The sequence below is a fragment of the Balearica regulorum genome, chromosome 18 (genome assembly GCF_011004875.1).
Source record: "Balearica regulorum gibbericeps isolate bBalReg1 chromosome 18, bBalReg1.pri, whole genome shotgun sequence".
Lineage (NCBI taxonomy): Eukaryota > Metazoa > Chordata > Aves > Gruiformes > Gruidae > Balearica > Balearica regulorum.
In genome coordinates, this window is record NC_046201.1 from 315,491 (window position 1) to 335,432 (window position 19,942).

The window sequence follows — 19,942 nt, forward strand, 5'->3', positions numbered from 1 at the left end:
ACATAAAGGAAACAGTGGCATCATCCTCAACAACTAGCCAACAGAACTAAGTCATTTCATCCCACCACTAACACAACCTCCTGGTTTCTCCTATGCTGGAGACAAGCCTTAGATTATCCTCAGCTACAGCAGAGTGATGACAGCTGACATCACCATTCTATAAGAATCCAGCCCAAAAATTCAGACTACCAGTTGCATCAGTTTTTGGGCAACAGTTCAAAGCTAAACATGTCACGAAAGTCCTATTCAGTCAATTAGAAAAGTCTTATTTAAATTCCCAGGCTCTATATAATATGGTAGAGACACTCCTGCCAATTACCTTCTAAGTTTACAAACATAAACAAAAGGCTAACAACTTTAACACTAGAACTGTACTGATGATACCCCTAGCTCACCTGCCATCACAAGGGGAATTTGTTCAATTTTTCTCTAAAGAACTATCTTACAGGAATCAATGATTTTTACAGGTGAAGGCAAATCCAAAACCATTCTATTTTTAAAATACCAGATTTGCTGAACAAGCTCGTGATTTATCAAAACCTGTATTCTGTCTCTAGGGGTAACTGCTGTCAACACGCCACAGGAAAGCACACCTACTTCCATGCACATTATCTCAATAAAGGAGACAATAACAAAAGGCACTAAATCAAATTCATCCCAACAATACCGCAGCCAGCCTGCACCTCAACTGCCACTGCATTAGGGCATAATAGTAGTGTCAGTTCTAGTCACAGTTATCAGGCTGTTTTAAACTTCCTACAGTATTTGACACTAGTTCCCTGTGGCAGAGAATTCTTTTGGTCTAACGTACAAAGTATTTTCTTATACTGGCTGTAAAATTCTTCCAAGTGAAATCTCTCAGTTTATGGGATAGCAATTCCGTTTAGACTGCACTCTTCACAAGCTTTTTTGCTATATCTTCTCAACTCCAAAAAGAGGAACGGGCACTCCACAGGAAGCCTCACTTCTGTAGGTTCTTCTGTTGAAATACAACTAAACAGTAACAACTTAAACTTTCATTAGCTCTTCTCTTTTGTGACCTAAAGTAGCGATTCCATGTCATAATCCCTCTCCTATGGTACACAGTCCTTCTCAATCTTTCTGATATGCTGCATATATCTTCTTGGGAAAAAAAATATAATAAAATCACTGGTTTCTTTCAGTCCAATACCTCCCAAACTGGATGGAAATGTCAGATAAAGTCATCACTGTACCATTTTAACAGAAACACATCCCTTTGGAAGACGAACTCCATGCAATCCACAACTTTTTTTAACCAACAATTTTAAGCAGATGCTACCAGCTTGTGGTATTTTAACTAAATACATCATTTGGAGCACAAACTTCTTTCTACCACAAAGTCGGCCAAAACAAAGCACATGGAGGTTTTACAGAAGAAAACATGGACCTAAGTGACCCCCAAAACTACGTTGTGCACCCACAGTGAACCAGAGCAGAGATTCCAAAACCACCTCACACTACAAAGTTCACTTTTCAATGCATGTATCAGTTTATCTTTGTGACAGCTAAAGCAACTGCCTATAACAAAATACCATTAACACAATTTGGCAGACAGACATGAAGAGATTAGCACTAACAGACCTGAAACTTTCACAAAAATTGAGAAACCCCATATGAGGAAGTCAGTAAGAAGAGAGATTACTGTTAGTGATAGACAAGTTTTCATTCCCAGGCTATTTAAATAAAATCATACATCATTTTTACCACAATAAAATGTATGTGCTCATTAACACCTATGCATCATTTCAAAAATTATGCCTCCAGCTGTTATAATGACATGCATAAAAGATTTTTAAATCTCCTAAACGTGACAATAATTCCTATGGAACACAGCATCCATAAGTCCTTTGCAAATTATACTAAACAGGGACATTTGGCAACTGCTAAACTCAGCACACGTCACAAAAAATTCTAAAGTTGTGTGATCACACCGTGAACAGCAATGCTGGGAAAGAAGCAAAAGAGAATCCTTTTAAGAATTTGAGGTTTTAGTCAAAAATCCAGAGAGAGACCACAGCAATTGAAATAAAAATTAGGAAAGGGAACTGAGTTGGTAGCTCAACTGCTGAGCAAAGGCACCAGTGATGTTTAACTTATACATTCACAACTACCAGTTTTTCAGCTCCCCAAAAGATCTCCCCATCCTCCAGCAAGCACACAGCTGGAACTCCACCATCATACAGACTGCAAACAAAGCCTTCCAGCTCTAAATGACCATTTTCCACCACACCTCAACCAGCCTTTGGGTGGTCTTCAACTCAAGCATTGGCCAAGCCTAACCATACTCTTGCTCATTAGATCTGACAAGATCTTACCCAGAACAACTGGTAACTGAACAAATCGGGACACACTGCGAAATGAACATACCGTGTTTCCAACTCCCACTCTCTTGGAGACTGGCACCATCTCCAGCTTGGCATTGTTGGGCAGTCTGGCAAATCTCCACTGTAAAGAGAGATCCAACACACTCCTCTGAAACCTAAAGAAGAACAGAGTCCATGAAGGCACCAGGAACCATCCTATGCCACCTTCAGATCACTTCAGCAACTGGCAACAATGCAAAGTCCAGGTATTGGGAAAGAGAATTCCCCATGGGCTGACTAGAAGCCATAGAGCGCAAAATGCACAACTGGTAGTTCAAAAAACAGTCATCAACAAAAATTATTCTGCATACCAAAAAAAAGCTGCAGTTTGTAGAGGTCATTGATAAAATACTCAAATACGTGTTCCTCCTCAGGCTTTAAGAGATAAACAGCAACCAAATGCATATTCAAGCCTGGTGTTCACTGTTAAAAAAAAAAAAAAAAACCCAACGCTTTTTTTTACTGCCAGTCAGACAAATAAAGTCTCAATTATGATACCGTAAAAGTATACAGTCAGACCCCTAGGTAAGAGAAGAGGAGTCCTACCAGCCTGTGAGCTAGCAGAAGTGCGTGTGTGGGGAGGGACATCGTGGAAGTTACACGGGATCTCAGTATCGATCCCAAACACAAAGGGAACTTGGCACAGGGAAATCAGGAGAGATGAATTTGAACAAAATAACTTTGTTGGAGAATGATCTGAACCGCAGCCCATGGATCCCTCTCCCCAGGGATGACTGTAAGTTCCTCGTGCATTATCACGCCAGACCCACGCAGCTGCGGCAAGGACTGCACGAAGACTGACCTCGGCGAACAGCTCAAGGACCCCGGATCCCCTCCAGACATCCACCCGCGCATCCTGCCGAGGCCCGGCCAGGCTCGCTGCGGACAGGCAGACAGCGCAGGGGCTCCGGCCGCGGCCGGCACCTCGGGGAGGCCCCTCAGGCCGCCGGCGCCGCTCGCAGCGGGCAGGCCGCGGGCACCGGGCGTGCGCCTCGCCGACGACGCGGCGGGCGGCTCGGCAGCGCTGGGCCCCGCCCGGCCCGGGACAAGAAGCCGCGGGCGGGCCGGACGGGGCCTCTCCCACCGGCGACGCGGCCTTCAGCCGGGCCCGCAGACGGGCCCGGGCCGCCCGCCGGCCCAGCGGGGCGGAGGTGGCCCCGCGGTGAGACTCACTTCAGGCCGTACTCGCCGGGGCTGCCGCCCTGCTTCCTGCAGACCTCCTCGAGGATCTGCGGAGAGAACAGAGGCGTTACGGACCGGCCCACGGGCCTGCCGCCGCGCCGCCGACCGCCCCCGCCCCGAACCCACCTGGAGCAGCACCGTGCCGGGCCCCACCCGCACCGTGACCCGCCGCCCGCTGGGGGCCAGCACCGACACCACGGCACCCCCCCCGCCTGCCGCCGCCGCCATCTTCCCGCCCGCCGCGGCGCCGGCCTCCGCGCGGCTGGGGCGGAGCTGGGCCCTGGGCCGCCCCTGCCTGCAGGCCGCGCCCCGCCCCGCCTCAGACGGGACCGGGCGGGCGGCCGCGGGCTGCGCTGCTGAGGCCGGTCGGCGCGGGCGGGCCCCGGCCTGGTGGATCCGACCCGAGGCGGGACGGGCAGGCGGCTGTGGGGGCCGGTTGTCCGCAGCAGCCCGTCATTTGTGTTTCCCCGGGTGCGAACGGGGCTTGCAGCAACACCGGCGGTTGGAGCGAGGGCAGGGAAGTCCGGTGGAGGATGCCGGGCAGACCAAGGAGTGTGCAGCGGGTGCGCCTTCGGGGCACAAGTTGTTTCCTTGGCCGAGGGAGGGCGGGGGAGATGCCCGGCCCTTGCCCGCGCAGTCCCGGGGAGAGGCGGCGGCGCCAGGGCCTGCGCGGGGAGCTGGGACCGGGGCCGGGGCCGGGGCCGGGGCCGCCGCCGTCCCGCAGCCGTGCGGTGCGCTGGAGAGCAGGACGGCCGACGTTTCCAGCGGCTATCGGCAGCACGTTGTAGTTTCCGTTGGGTTTCCAGTGTTATGATCGATCGCCTAACCTCAGAGGAAATAAAGGAGATTTCTTTGTTGCGCTTGGACCTTGTCTGGCAACGCACGTAGTAATCCCCCAAATCTGAGTACGCCGGTCCTGCAGGCCCTCGTACGCAGCAGACTGCGTACGCATCCGTCAGAAGGATCGGTTTGGGGGGCTGGGCACTCACATGCTAAATTTATAGCAAGAAATCTTTTCTGCAGATTTAAGCTCTTGCCTCTTTACCAAGCACTGATGGCAGTGACTAGTAACTCCAAAGATACCTACGTGTACAGGAAAGGTACTCCTTGGCAACATACAAGAGCTACTGCAACAACCACGTTTCAGAAGAAGGGAGCATCGTACTACGTTCCCATTGTCAGGAGTGTCTAGACAGTGTCACAATCAGGACACTGGTGGCAAATTGGCATCCCGCTGCCTTCAACAGCCATTTCTTCTGCCCCCCCCCCCCCCCCAAAAAAAAGAAAAATGTTGACCAAGCTTCTCATGATTAGTGTTGCAAACTCAGCCATTCAGATGAAATGACTGCAGCTAGGGAACCAAGAGTATCTTACATTTTATGGCACAAAATTTCTCAGAGACTTTCATTTATGAGATTTCCCCTTCACTCTCAGCACTGCCTTTTCAGCATCGAAGGCATTCTCAGAGATTGAACTACAGCCTGTTTTGTTTGCTATCATAAAAAACACTTTTAGTTTGGGTAACCACCGGAATTTATTTAGCCTAAGTTGTTACCGCATGCCAAATATTTTCTCTACTACTTCTATATTTATCATATATTTTAAGCTTAAGTCCCCACCGCCACCCCCAGCGCCCACAAAAATGTCTGCTTTGCTTGGCTTATAAAGGAAAAAGATCCTTTTAAGGAAAGACACTTTTGTAAAAGATAACACTTGCTCGTTTTTACCATATCAGCAGTGTGAGAGAAGGGAGGAAAAGAGAGGATGGGAATTTTAATGATGGAGGGACATCCCCTTGCTTATGCGTCTGGATTGCTAAGTCCACCCAACACCATAACTGCCCAATAAGATGTAATAGTAATAAAGGATGTCCTGGTGTATAATGCTTTGTTTGAAAATAATGCTTAAAAATGTCTTTACATTTGTTCTTTCCATCCCATTGGGAAGTATCATTGTCATATCACTTACACAGCTACTTATAAAGCTACAGTGTTCAGGATGCTGGCATCCCAGTCCATGCCTGTAATTCTGAAACACATTAAAACGGTTTAAGTTGATGTATTTTACTTTCAGAGCAGGGATCGACAAGGGGTGTGTATATATATATATGGCCAGTTACCACAGAACAGCTGATTAGTAACTTGTCAGTCCACATCAGCTGAAGGACTTTCAACCAGATCCCAATACTCTGTCAGTTGTCTGTGTGCGCTTTTTTTTTAATTATTATTTTCGCTAAGCAGCTATGGAGCTTTCTGAATACAATCGTGATTGATAGCTATATATGGAGGTATTACCACCATCCTCCTGTTACTTACCAGTTCTCAGCTTCTGTAGCAAAGAACTTTGTTCATACTCTGAAATTCAGCGTTGCATAAGGAGGTTATGAACTACTGTCCTCTCAAGGATGCTCCTTTCTAGAGGGGAGACCCACATCTTAGAAGAGCTTCTTAATATGAATGGCTGCCCTGGCTCACAGCAAGGTAATCGGAACACTACCTCTGAGGGCAGCTGGGAATGGCAGCAGAGTGGGAGAACATGCGATTATATTTTCCCCCCGTATCAACTTCCAGTTTTCAGCAATCTGCATCTTCTAGACTTCACAAGGCAGAGGTTGTGTCTTTACATCTAATCGTTATCTGATGGGTTTTTGTTACATGAACGTGCCCAGCCGTGTTTTGAGCCCATCTGAGGTTTTGGCATCCACAGGATCATGGGGCAATGGGTGCCACAGTCAAATTCTATTGTATGACAGAAGTACTTCATTTTGGTTTAGAACTTCTTCCTTGGTGTTTCCCAGCTCTCGTTAAGAAACAACCACTAATCATTCTCTGCTACCACCCCTGTAGCGTTCAGAAGTCTAGAGACATATTTCTTTTAATTCCCTATCTTTTTAATTGCCTTTTGCTGTAAAATATGTGAAGAGGCATGAGGACTTAAGGGCAAGATTGTTCTGAAAGTTTTCACCCTTTTTGCCTGCAAAGGGTGCAACAACTATCTGTGGTGTGCAAGTTCTTCTTAGTCTTTAGGGTAGAGATCCAAAGCTCTGCAAGTATCTAACACGGAATGAAGATATCCTGTCCTTCCACTGATTAGTACCTTCACAGAAGGTACGGAGAAGAAGAAACAGTTAAAATGGCTATGTTAACACCAGTGATTATTCAGCTTCTGAGGTGGAGCAGCCATTCAATTTTAAAAGATACATTTTGGGTTTCATGGAGCCCAAAAAATTGGCCTTGTTTCTGGATGGGGGGGTACCTCCTATTTGATGTCTGAAGCAGGCAGCTGTTTCCTATTTTGCATTTGAAAGTGACACATCCCTTAAAGAAATGTTGCTCCTGTTAAAAAGACACTGATGTAATTTGAGCTGAACATTTCCAAGTTGCGGGATTAGAGAGATGAATCTAGTTTTTAATGGCATGTCATAATCAGAAAGTTGCATGGAGGTTAAGGGTCACGTTTCATACCCAGAGCCACTTCTAATCCCGAATATTTATCTGAAATTAGAAGCATCAGGAGAGAAAAGGGGGAGCTAACTACAACCTGGAGTTCATTAAAGTGCTACAAAGAAAGAGGAACTCATTAGGGAACAGCTGAAAATACCCTTAACAATTCAGATTTCTGCCACTCTCAGGATCAAGAGGATGCCTGCAAACATACCAGGTGAGCCTCAGCAAAACAACGTCCACCACGCTAAAAACTTTTCAGAAATGGCATTTCATTAGTGATTACAGTGAACAAACTGTAGAATGACCGTTCCCTAAAATCACCTTTTAGGCAGCTAGTGCTTTGCATTAGCTACATATCCCCGGCATTATGCACGTTTGCATTCTGTCACGCACCCGCCCAGGGAGTAATGCATAAATTTGCTTCCTGATAAAGCATGGGAACACACGCTCCTTTTTTTTTTTTTCTTTCAAATGGATAGGAAATTAACTGTGAACATCTAGAAATGTGTTGTAACCAGTTGCAAAATATGATACAGAACAGTAGCTACTTATCACAGTAACGATGATTTCTGAAAAGTATTTCCTCCTGCCTGTACCAGCAGTACACGCTACTGATCATGCCGAGTCCTGGGCACGCTCGAGAGCATGGTTCCTACCAGAGCTTCACACAGCATGTTACGCTTGCACAGAGGGTATAAACTAGCTGTGTTGCCCTAACAGAGTTCCTTTACCCCCACTCACCACTGCTGTTAGAAGAGACGGCGCTAGCGTGACTATGCAAAAGCAGGATTTCATCTGTTGGCGAGTGGTCTTCTGTGGGGTAGAGTGCACCACACACACACACGTTGGATCAACGCAAGACCCAAGAAACAAGCCAGGGAACTTCAAGTGAGCCAGGGCTGCAGAGCTGCTTCAGTCGGGGAGAGAGCTGGCTACAAAGGGGAAACATACCGGTGGCACAAGTCCTTGCATGGGACTCCAGGTGTAACCTTGGCGGTTTCTGATAGGGAAACATCAAAAGGGCAAGTCCTGGAGCTGCCTTGGTCCTGGCAGAGTACTAGGGAACTTCAGAACTGTCTCATTTGCCATAGTATACCGTAGTCCAACATACTTCAACATACAGAACTGCATTAGGACATATTATGCAGGATATTTCGTTTTGAAAGGGATTAAATGAAAACAGCATCTCCCTTACCATTAGTCCCATTACCATTAAAAATCCCTTGCTGGCCTCCTACGTGCCTTAGTCCCGCCAATAAAAATGTCCAAACTTCAGTGCCTGGAGCAGGAGTCCAACTCTTTCACAGCTTCCTCTGAGCTTCCTTCCATACTGAGCCCCACCTATTCAATGTAGGGTGGGTCTTATCAAAAGACTAAAACTTAGTGAACCTCTCCTGCTGAAGGACATTATTACAAAATTCTCTAAAATCTGCCATGCCATAATCTCATACAGCCTTACACTCTTCTTTAGAGTCCCCTTGCTCCTTCATGACAGAGGTAATACGAACACTTTACTGGGCTTTGGAAGGATGACAAGTAAGAGAATGCTCCTGAGCTACCTGAACCAGGAGAACTGAGAAAGCTGAAGGGGGCTCAGCGAAGCCAAGACAGGCAAAATTTAAACGTCTTTGCTTCTCCTCTTTGGATAAAGGCCCAAAGATCTGCAACTTTAACATGCGTTCCTCTTTGCGCTAAGGTTCTTCATTGGTGTATCGCATTCAGACACCCCTTAATGCACCAGCGGGTACAGCATGTTACAGAGCCCAGGACCTGCAGAACTCCCCAAAGAGAAGGAGCATGGAAACCAGCACGAAAGCAAGCCTATCAGCGAGATGAACGGCAGCCTTTTTTCTAAAGAAGTAGGATGCAGTTTAGCAATCTTATCCGTCCTGTTTTCTTGCTGTAGCAAGCGGAATATGAGGTCCTGGAGTTGTTTATGCTGACTGTTCCAGTGGTCCTGAAGCACTCGTGAGGACTTACTGATTCATCTGTTCAGACTTTGCGCAAACTAACCAGTTTCCAGCTGCACCTCTGCTCAGGCAGCTGGACAGGCTCTCTAACTTGCTGTAACTGGTCCCAGTGATCAATTGCTCGTACCTGGCATGGCCAGCGAGGAAGGGATGTTAAGGCCAGCGTAGAAAAAAGATATGATGATGCAGAATTGTGCTGGGACCAAAAATATATCGGGGGTGAATGTAGTGCACGTGTGGAGGGGTATGTTCAATTTAGTGGCTTTTCCTGGCTTAAAGATACCGTTGGTGTTATCAGCACTTAAATGAAAGAAAACATTTGGAACTAAAAATCTGAGGACAGAACTAAGACCAAAACTATGTAAGAGTGACTGAAAGATTTAAAAAAAACCAAACCACCCAACATGGCAAGCAAATTGTAAAACCACGTGCTACGTACGTAGGAGATTCAGAGTTGAGGATACACGTGGAAAGTCCAAACACGCTAAGGTACAAAATGTAGTTGCGGCAGCTGGACAGCCTTAGCTCTTGCTCTACAAAAAACACTCCACTCGCTATTTTAAGATCATACTATTTTCACCTTTTCTGATCCCAGATAGATCACGTTTCCCAGTAAAGACAGACTGTTTTCCCACTCCTCTCTTGGAGGGCTGTCGAGGGGTGTGAGCTGTCCGTTCTGGTATCCATAGGAAGAGGGAGTTACTCGAAGCGTAGCATTTTCTGGTTTTCCTCGGGTTTTAGTACCGAGGTCTGCGATAAGGACAGCATTTCCATAAGGTTCCTCGCTCTCGCAGATGACAGGCACTGTGGTAACTGGGACTTGATGTGGGCTTTTTCCAGGATTCTTTTTGCAATCACTGGAAACGTCCCAGCCCCAGGGAGAGCTGCTGGAGTAAACTTCATGACCCGCGAAGAGCACCGCGGCAAAGTCCCCCCGCGCCGCGAAGGCTACGGCCGGCCCTCCCGCCGCGGAGAGCCGCGCACGCCGGCCGGGGGCCGCGGGGGGGGCGAAGGGCCGCCGCTCCCGGCAGGGACCGAGCCGGGGACGGCACGGCCGGCGCCTCGGACCCGCCGCGACCCCCGCCCCGTCCGGCCGCCCGCAGGCTTCCCCCCCGCTGCCAGAGAACCCAGCGTCCCTCTAAGGGCAGCCGGGGCCGCCGCGGCCCCTCTTGTTCCACGGCAGCAGCATGCCCTGGCAGGGAGCGACCCGCTGCCCGCCCCGGTCACCCGCGGGCGCCTATGCGGACCGGACGCCGATGTCTTGGGCCAAATGACCGGCTTTCCGCTGCTCTTTGCGGGCCGGAACCAGGCTAGAGCCCGGCACCGCGGGGCAGCCCCCACCTCCCCTTCGCCCCGAGGGCTCCGCGGCCACCCCCGGGCCGGCCCGGGAGCGGCGGGGGAGGGGGGGGGAGCCGCACCGGCGGCGGAGGGCGCTGGGCAGAGCGCAGCTCGAGGCAGCGGGGGTGGCACATCCCGCGGGGTGGGGCGGGCAGCGCCGCCCACGTGGAGCCGGGGAGGAGCCGCCACCGTCGCGGCCGGGGGGGGGGGGGGCTGGGGGGGGGCGCCGCGGGCCGGGGGCGCCGCGGCGGGGACTGCCACGTGCGGGTCCTCGCGCCCGCGCGGCCCGACCCCCCCCATCCATCTCCCCCCCCCCCCCCCCCGTCACGGCCCCCGGCCCCGACGAGAGGCCGCCCCGCGTCCCCGCCGCCCTGCGGGCGAGGCTGGCGGGCGCCGGCGGCCGCGACCGCGGTCCCGGCGCCGGCAGGGGCGGCTATGGCGGCGCCGGCGGGCGCGGGGCGCGCCCCGACGGAGCGGCCCGCCGTGCCGGTGCGGCGCGGCGCAGACCCCCCGCTCCCTCCGCCTCGCTCCGAGGGGGCGGAGGGCAGGGCAGGGCGGGGGCTGGCCGGCTGCTGCCCCACGCGGCGCCCGGGCTGGCGGCGCCCCCGGCGCGCTCCCCGCGCACTCCGTGCCCCTCTGTCATGCTCGCCGCCTGGGAGCGGGCGGCGGGCTCCTGCGCCGGCAGCCGCGCCGCCGAGCCCGCGCCGCCGGCGCCGTCCTCGCCGCCCGCCGCCGACCCCCGTCCCCGCGGGTGGCGCGGCGGGGCGCGGCGGAACGCGGGCGGCGCTGCCCGCCGCCGGGGGCTGGCTGCCGCCGCGGCGAGCGGCGGGTGGCGGCGGGCGGCGATGGGCACGGCGGCCGTGCACCTCCTCCTGCTGCTGGGGCTGCTCCACGCCGGGCCCGGCGGCGAGGGCAGGAAGGGCTGGCGGCGGCGGGGCCCGGCGGTCCGCGAGCGCGGCGAGGCGGCGGCGGCCGAGAGCTTCCCGCTGGACTTCACCGCCGTGGAGGGCAACATGGACAGCTTCATGGCGCAGGTCAAGAGCCTGGCGCAGTCGCTGTACCCCTGCTCGGCCCAGGCGCTGCCGCACGACCTGCGCCTGCACCTCCTGCACAACGCCTCGGTCACCTGCAACGACGGCAGCCCGGCCGGGTGAGTCCCCGCGCCGCGCCCCGCCGGCCCCCCGCGCCGCGCCACGCCTTCCCGGGGCAGCCCCGCGGCCGCCCGCCGGCGTCTGGCCGCGCTCCCCCGCCGCTCCCCCGCCGAGCCCCGAGCCCCGGCCCGACGCGCGCGCCCCGGGCCCCGGCCCGCCGCGCGCTCCCCCGCCCCGAGGGCTTGTGGCGCCACCACGCGGCGGCCCGCGGCGCGGCGGCGACAGGTGCAGCGAGCGCCTCCCGGGCGGCGGCGGCCCCCGGCGCTTGTCTTGGCGGGCCCCAAACTGCCCAAACACCCGGCGCGGCCCCGGCGCCCCGGCCCGGCGGGCATCAAAGCGCTGCGGTCGGGCCCGGCTCCCGGTAACGCCGCGCCGCCTCCTGTTTGTTTGTCCTCAGCTACTACCTCAAGGAGTCCAAGGGCAGCCGGCGGTGGCTGCTGTTCCTGGAAGGTGAGCGCCGGCGCCTCGGGGTGTGTGTGGGGGGTGTGGGGGTGTGTGTGTGTCCGTCCCCCCCGTCCGTCCGTCCCCCGCCCCGCGCGTCCGTCCCCCGCCCCGCGCTGCGCGGGCGGCTTGTCCTGCGCCGGGCGGGGACCGGGAGAGGGGAGGCGGCCCTGGTGCCCCCGGCCCCCGCGGGTCGCCTCCCCTCGGCCGTGGCCCGCTCCGCTCCCGCCGCCCGCGGTCCCCCCCCGCCTGCCCGCGCCCCTCCAGCCGCTGCTCGGGGGCCGCCCGCCGCGGCCCGGTCCTCAGCCCGCAGGCCCAGCTGCCGGCGCCGGGCAGGGCGGCGGGGAGGCTGACCCCTCTCTTCCCCTCACCAGGAGGGTGGTACTGCTTCAACAGGGAGAACTGCGACACCCGCTACGACACCATGCGGAGGCTCATGAGCTCCCGGGAGTGGCCCGCGACCCGAGTGGGTGAGTCCCCCCCCGCCCCGTGGGGACAGCCCCCCGGGAACCGGGGCCAGGCCGGGGCGGCCGCCCACGGCGTCAGCGTCCTCGCAGGCATGCGGTCACTGTCGTGACTGCTCCCGTCCCGGCGCTAGCGCAGCCTCACGGGCGCAGACGGGCGCTCTCGCTCCTGGGAGAGGACGCCCAAACAAGTGTGCTTCTCTACTCTCCGAAAAAGTTATAAAAGCCCAGATGTGCACCCGCATTTGGATGTGTGCCTATCACTGGCGGACCGCGCTGCGTTTTCATGCTCTGGCCAATGCGCTGTCTTTGTTTTAAATGCATGCATGTAGTCACAAACCTGCTGGCATCTTCACAGAGTCACGATTTAGGGTTTTGGGTTTTAAAGAGACCGTGTTTCTCTTAGTCCTATCAGAAGAACTGTTCTTGGGCCTCTTAATTTGTTTGTCAGGGCAGATGCGCTTCCTTGCACGCTGCGCTGGGTGTGTGTGTTTGCCTGTAGTAGGACTGGCCCTATGTGCATAGGGAGAAATCAGATGAACCCTCTGGGCTTTTACCTGGAGCTGCGTGGTTCCACTATTTCCCCCGTTTACAACTGCGTAACGTCACTTAACCACCTACAGCGGTTCTGTGTGTGAAAGCATACATTTGGTGCGTATGTAAAGTATTTGTGGCATCTTTCAGTGTCATGCATCAGATGGAATTAGCACCCCGGATACCCATGCTCTGGACCACCGGGCTCCTGAGTCAGCACAGAAATGTTGAGCTTCTCTCTTCATTCTCACTGCTTATGCTCTGGCTTTCTGAGTACCTAAACCTCTGTCATTCACACAAATCCTATAATTGCATATATTGAAATTCACTTGCTAGGATTTGGTTTCTGAGAAAGTGCTTAATTTTGTGTCAGAGGTTCTAGACAGGCTGCATCTCTAGCATGAATCAAATTCTGAAAGTCACATCTGCCTAAGGGCAAATTTAGAAATGTTCCTTCCACTTCCCTTACCAATGTTTTTCATCATAGATGTTTGTTTTCCCCATGGTCAGAGATCCTGCGTGAGGCTCATACAGTTTCTCTGAAGTCATAGGCTGTCATCTGTACATTTCTTGTTTCTTTGTGCCCATCTGCAGGAACTGGGATCCTGTCATCACAACCAGAAGAAAATCCGCACTGGTGGAATGCAAACATGGTGTAAGGAGGGACAACGAAGGGAAATAGGTTTATACTTAAACAACATCTCCTGCCTTTTAGGCTAGCAAGAATGCTACAAAGACAGATTAACACTTGCGGGAGGAACTTGCATGTTTCCTCATTTGTTCTAGTTCATGTCTCTTAACAAGTAGCGCTGGCAAGGTCTGGAGAAACTTAAGTCCAGTCTCCTCGGAGGTGTGGGGTGGTCTAATGAAGAAAAACTGGGGATAGCTTAGGGAGCCTTCTCAAACAAGTGGCAAATACTGTTGCGAGTGCTGAGCTGATAGTATGTTGCACATTTGCTAATTTGAGAGGGATGAGCAGCAGCTCTTCTAGTTCAAAGAAGAGAAATGAGAAAGATACCAGTTTATATATGCATCTATATAGAAGGGAAAAGCAGAAGAGAGGGATGTTAATTTGCATTCTGCAAGCCGGAGACAAAAATGGGAAGATAACTTCATTCCTGCAAAAACCTCCAGTGGTTGCAGTCAGCGTTTCCACTGCATGGACAAGCTCTTCTCATTTTTCATGTCAAAAACTGAAGCATAGAGAGAGTTTCCCTGTGGTAGGCCACCCACCATATCGGTGGGACAGCTAAGAGTAAAATCTTGGCCCATCATTCTGTCCACTGAGCTCAGTGCTTCAATTAGGTTGATAAAAGACAGATTATTTATCGATTTATCGTAGTAAAACTACCAGTGTTCAGGAGAAAATTCAAGACAGTTATAATTGTCACTTGGTGTGCAAGAAGGTACGTTGTCTAACTGAACAAGAAACTCTTCCCTTTTCCCCTCCCCAGGGTTTAATTTTCTTCCAGTTACTTGACCCTATCCTCACCCCTCCTTGCATGTCAAAGGAACATCAGTACTCACACAACTCTCTTTTACAGATTCATCCCTTATTGCTCAAGTGATGTTTGGAGTGGTGCCTCTTCCAAGTCTGAGAAAAGTGAGTGTTGCTGATGGGCTGTTGCTGCCCCAGACATCACACATTAAAGGATATGGCCAGACTTCTATGAAATGACGTGAATGAAGAACAGGCTTTTTCTTGCTGAAGGGCAGGAAAGAATATCAAGCTACTTCCAGATAAAACATCCTGATCTCTTTAGCTCAGGCTGTTTTGACATAGTTCAGAGCCACTGGTTGCGGAAATGTTACACTGAATGCAGTATGCGAGCGTTAGAGGACCGAAATTCCTTTTAGATGAATCTCCAGGTTCCAGCACGCAGCAAATTAAATGGTGTAGCTGAGGAACCGTGGTTTGTTGCATGTGACTTTGGGTTTGCTGGTCTGAGAGGCAAGTGCAGTGAGTTTAGTTCCAGGCCTCTATCAAGAGGTTATTTGGCCTATGAAAGGAGCTGTCATGTCAGGCTAAAGGTGTCTGCAGGTTTCTTTGGGAAACGAAGAATAGTTCATCTTGACACATGCATTGCCATTGGCTGTCATTTTGATGATGACAGAACTCTGGGAGTCTGCTTAACGGAGTCCTCTTCCAGATTAAGCTGGATTTCATGCAGATGAATTGTTACACCTCCTGTACTTCTCTGGGTTTCCCAATGTAAGCAGTAAGTCTATAGAAACAGGTGCAGTAATGTCTATAGAAACACCAGGGGCTTAGTTCTCTCATTTGTTCATGAAGGGTTTTGAGCAGAACGGAATTACTGTTGATATATGGTGCTGTGAACAGAAGAATTTGGCCTAAGGTGCTCTGTGGTGTGGCACTGAAAAGGCAGAAGGTTAACGCTTTTCTCTGAGTTGGTCTGTGAATTCTGGCCTTAAACCAGACACTGTGTCACTCCACGTCTCTCTTCACGAGCTTGTGTTGAGAAACTGACCACTCATGCATACTGCAGATACGCTTTTTGTCACAGTAAGGGATCTTTTCATGTCTTCGTAGCTGCTTAGGGTTGTTCCTGTGAAGCAGTTACACTTCAGCAAACGCAGCTGCCTTTTGGTGGTGCCAAGGAAGTAGCGGTCTATGTAGGTGTAATGTTTTGTGAAACATTGCTTGGCTGAATTGGCTTTATGAATTGGGAAAAAAGGGATGCAGTAAGTTGGAGCTGAGATTCCAGGTGGTAGGAAGGTGTGCATATTCCTCATGTATAGAGAAAGGGTCCCAGTGCCTGCCTTCTTGTTTTCCTTCTCCAAGTTCACCAATTCCTAAGCACTGTTGTAGGAAGGCATGCTTGTGTTATTGTGTGTTCTGTTCGCTCCCTGTTCACTTTCTTTAAGGGAAGCAAGTTTTGTATGGGGGTGGGGGGAGTATCTCTTGTTAGATGTACTCGATACAGGTGGAGAAAATGGGTCTGGTTTTAGGTTCATAATCCCTTCGTAAGGTTCTTAAGCATTTGTGGAGAGGAAGCAAAAGTCTTAGCCTGGACAGGAAACAGTTTTGTTGACGCTGAGCTATCTCTTCCAGATGAATATGCCTTCATGGGAGCACTGATCATTCAGGAGGTTATAAAGGAGCTGGTGGGGAAAGGTCTTAGCACGGCAAAAGTGTTGCTGCTAGCAGGGAGCAGGTAGGTATCTACAAGATTTCCTGTGGTGAAGACAGCAGATTTCCACAGTAGAAAGCTGTTAGGGAAGGGGTCTCAGCAGCTCCTGAAAAATTTCTTCTGGGAGTAAAGTAACACAAACACAGCAAACTATCTCTTCTCAGTTTTCTCCTTTGAGTGGTACCACAGGGGATGATATGATACTATTTATTTGGCTTTTGGTCCAGGTACACTTAGGAGAAAATGGAGAAAATGACAAAAGGTTTGCAAGAGGAAGGGAATGCGTTCGTTCTTCCCTGCATCAAGAATGCTGGCCTCTGCTGGCCCATGCCGTGAGAGACATGCCTCTTGTGAATAGATTTGGGATTAAAAAATCAGAGTTGCCTGACGCAGGTGCTCTGAACCGTGCTATGTTGCAGAAAGCTGTGGTACACTCAGCATATGTTGCACAGGGGTGTAATAAGGAAGTTGCAGAGGGTGAATTTGTCTCATTCAGATTCTTTTGATTTTTGAGCAGCCAAACCCCTTAGAAATGATACAAAGTGCATATATCTCCCAGAAGAAAGAACAAGAACAGGATTTGCTTTCTGAGGTGTCAGATTGTTACTCAGCACTGGCTTTATTTCTGAGTGTTTTGCAAAGCAAGGAAACAACTTGGTGACTACCAAGTTAGTAGTGGATTGTCCTGTGGATAGATAAAGGTGTTTATGGAGCATCACTGCTGTGGGAGGATACCTATGCTGGCCAGCCACTTAGTATCTGTGTGTGCTTCATGACTGCGGTGTTAACATTGCTGTTGCAGTGCTGGAGGGACAGGAGTGCTCCTGAATGTGGATCGAGTGGCAGAGCAGCTGGAGGAGATGGGTTATCAAGGGATTCAAGTTCGAGGCTTGGCAGACTCTGGATGGTTCCTGGATAATAAACAGTATCGCAGAACTGACTGTATTGATACCATAACGTGTGCTCCCACAGAAGCCATCAGAAGAGGAATAAGGTACAATCAGATGCTCTAAAGTACACTTCTGCAAGAGGTTAGAGTGTGGAGAAGATGCCCTCCTCTATCTTCCTTCATTTGATACTTCAAGAGTATTTATCATCTACATCAGTGTTTTTTCAATAATTTTAGTGGAAAAGACAATAATTTAAAATCTAGACATGCAAAAGAATGTGTGCAATTGTAGATGATCTAAAATGTGTTTATGGGCCAACGTAGCCAAGGAAGAACTCTGCTGTCAGTAAGTTGGAACTATAACTGGATCAGAAATAGACCGGGCTATGGAAAGGCCGTTTGCTAAAATTGCGCTATGACTTTCATTCTGTTACTGCTTTGTCTTCTAGGTATTGGAATGGTATTGTTCCTGAACGCTGTAAGCTGCAGTTTAAAGAAGGAGAGGAATGGAATTGCTTTTTTGGATACAAGATTTACCCCACTCTTCGATGTAAGTATCAGAGCAGAGATACAAGATGTATTTTAGGATTTCCTCTGTATCTGTAGCTAACTTAGAGCAATTCCTTTTCCAAATTTTTCATCTTCCCAGGTCCAGTCTTTGTTGTCCAATGGCTCTTTGATGAGGCCCAGCTCACTGTAGACAATGTACACCTCACCGGCCAGCCTGTTCAGGAAGGGCAGTGGCTCTACATCCAGAATCTGGGTAGGGAGCTGAGAAACACCTTGAAGGATGTGACGTAAGTATTTCATGGAGGAAAATGTGGCACATTCATTTCTAAGAGACATTCCTATCCAGTATCCTAGCAGCGTTTCTCAGATCTGTGGAAAAACGGATGTTGTAAATTTGGTAACTATTAGTCTACATCAAGAATCTTGCCTTTTTCATTATTGGATAAGTGCAAAGTAATTTCCAGCTTCACAATTCTCAGCTACCCTTTGTTATTGATAGGACCGTGGTTTTTTTCTTTCCTACCTCCAAGGTGAGGCCTGAGACTCCTTGCCATTGCACAGCTATCATCAACCTCACAGGGATGTTTTGAAAAGTACTGATCGTAAAACATCCAGAGAGTTGATGAGACAGCAGAGGAGGAACCATTAATGTGCCTTACTTGCTTCGTGCAAGAGCAGGTATTCAGGAGTCTCTTGTTGCAAATGTGCACTGTTAGGCAGGATGGAACCCCTTTTTTTTTTTTGGATAATTTCCAGTCCAGTCAGGTTTTATATCGTGCTAGTCATTGCTGTTTCTAAAAATCTTGCCAGGAGCAGTAAAAATTCCACCCTCTACCTAGTCCTGAAAGTTCTGTTTAGCAGGAGTTACTTTGTCCTTCCAAGACCTAATCCATGTTTCCTTTTTTCCTTTAGCGCTAGCTTTGCTCCTGCCTGTTTGTCTCATGAGATCATTACACGCAAGTGAGTGCTTTTGCAGATTCTATGAAAGGTCAACAGGGAAACGGTAGGGGAATTAACGGGTTCTGACAGCCTGACCCCTCTGATACAATCTGTATGGTTTGTCTTTTCAGTCACTGGACAGACATCCAGGTGAAGGGGACGTCATTACCTCGTGCCCTGCACTGTTGGGATCGGAGTCTACATGAGAGCAACAAAAATGGGAAGGCCCCTCTGAAAGGCTGCCCGATCCATCTGATTGACAGCTGTCCATGGCCTCACTGCAACCCCTCGTGCCCCACTATCAGGGACCAGTTCACAGGGCAGGAGATGAATGTGATCCAATTCCTCATGCACATGGGTTTTGATGTTCAGAAGATGGCACAGCAACAGGGCCTGGAGCCCAGTAAACTTCTGGGAATGCTCAGCAGTGGTAACTAGGCAGGGGTCTTCAGAGGGGCAGAGAGATTAGATCAGGAGGAGACTCTAAGCCCTTCTCCCGCGCTTTCTAATCTTCCTTACGCTCATGCAGGCAGATGCACGCTCACACCCATGCATGCTCAAACCTGTACACACCCACGTGCTCCTACACTCTTGCACACTTAGGATGTGTCTGTCAAGAGAAAAAAAAAAAAAAGGCAATTTCTTGCTTACACTATTTGACTGGAACACGTTACCTCCAACCTCCAGGGCTCAGTTTTGGCCATTCACATCCTCTTCCTGTGTTACAACAAGGCAACCTGACACAGGGAGTAGCAAAGCCATAAATAGCAGCAATGAGAACCTTCCCCAGATCTAGGACTTCTTCCCTTGCCATGAATTTTACATCATAGACTTGATATAAGCGGTGAAAAAAGCAAGCACTGGATTTCTTTTGTCCAACTAGAAGTGAAGGAATGATTACATGACTTCTTGGAGGTCAGCATCTCATGATGAGTCATAACATACAAACCCAGGACACGTGCTAGGGATGGACACTCTTGTACTCAATTTACTTTCATATTATTTTATAAAGTGACTTTTTTATTACTTTTTTTAAACTAAGCAAGAAATATAAATGATATTGTTTTGTAACATATTTTTTTTAAATAACGAAGAAACCTCTTGCTACTTTGGCAACGTGGACATATTTATTTTAATATGTAAAACGCTATTTATATGGGCTGACCAGAGAACCATACATATGTCTTTGTAAAGTTGTATATGCTGCTCATTTGGATGAGTTATCCTTATGATCACTTGTGCCTGGGAGAGGGCTGAGGGTGGTATCGACATTTTACAATAATTAGACTTCTGTGTTCCCCTTGCAGTACGCTTGGTCATTGTTGCTCTGATGAGAGGTTGTAATATGAGGTCTAACTACAGAGATTTTCACCCAGCATCTGAAGTTTGCATGCTTGCACAGCATTTTCAGCTTGACTGATTTGCCAGGTGTTCCAGGGTGTTGCATTTTAAGATGCAGGGAGATCTGTTTTTGCAGCAAAGGCCTCTGTTCTAGTGAGAGAAGTGTTTGATCAGCCCGTCTGGCCTGTCTTATAAATGGGG

The 19,942-nt window shown here is 50.4% G+C and overlaps 2 protein-coding genes across 2 annotated transcripts in view; one reads left to right on the forward strand and one right to left on the reverse strand.

Moving 5' to 3' along the window:
- Nucleotides 1-3,840, reverse strand: part of ASPSCR1 (ASPSCR1 tether for SLC2A4, UBX domain containing) — a 48,935-nt gene extending 45,095 nt beyond the window's left edge. Inside the window, exons 1-3 of the mRNA XM_075770734.1 lie at nucleotides 3,693-3,840; nucleotides 3,558-3,613; nucleotides 2,389-2,500 (exon numbers count right to left, since the gene is read on the reverse strand). Of these exons, the coding sequence (XP_075626849.1) occupies nucleotides 2,389-2,500; nucleotides 3,558-3,613; nucleotides 3,693-3,794 (270 nt within the window). The 5' untranslated portion in view covers nucleotides 3,795-3,840. The remainder of the gene's footprint in view (nucleotides 1-2,388; nucleotides 2,501-3,557; nucleotides 3,614-3,692) is intronic.
- A 7,024-nt stretch (nucleotides 3,841-10,864) lies between these two features.
- NOTUM (notum, palmitoleoyl-protein carboxylesterase) lies at nucleotides 10,865-19,507 on the forward strand. Its single transcript, XM_075770392.1, has 11 exons — nucleotides 10,865-11,470; nucleotides 11,869-11,921; nucleotides 12,287-12,382; nucleotides 13,505-13,565; nucleotides 14,455-14,513; nucleotides 15,984-16,086; nucleotides 16,865-17,056; nucleotides 17,401-17,501; nucleotides 17,601-17,748; nucleotides 18,374-18,421; nucleotides 18,532-19,507. The coding sequence occupies exons 1-11, from the start codon at nucleotides 10,962-10,964 to the stop codon at nucleotides 18,836-18,838; spliced, it is 1,677 nt and encodes a 558-aa protein (XP_075626507.1). The 5' UTR covers nucleotides 10,865-10,961; the 3' UTR covers nucleotides 18,839-19,507.
- The last annotated feature ends 435 nt before the right edge of the window (nucleotides 19,508-19,942 follow it).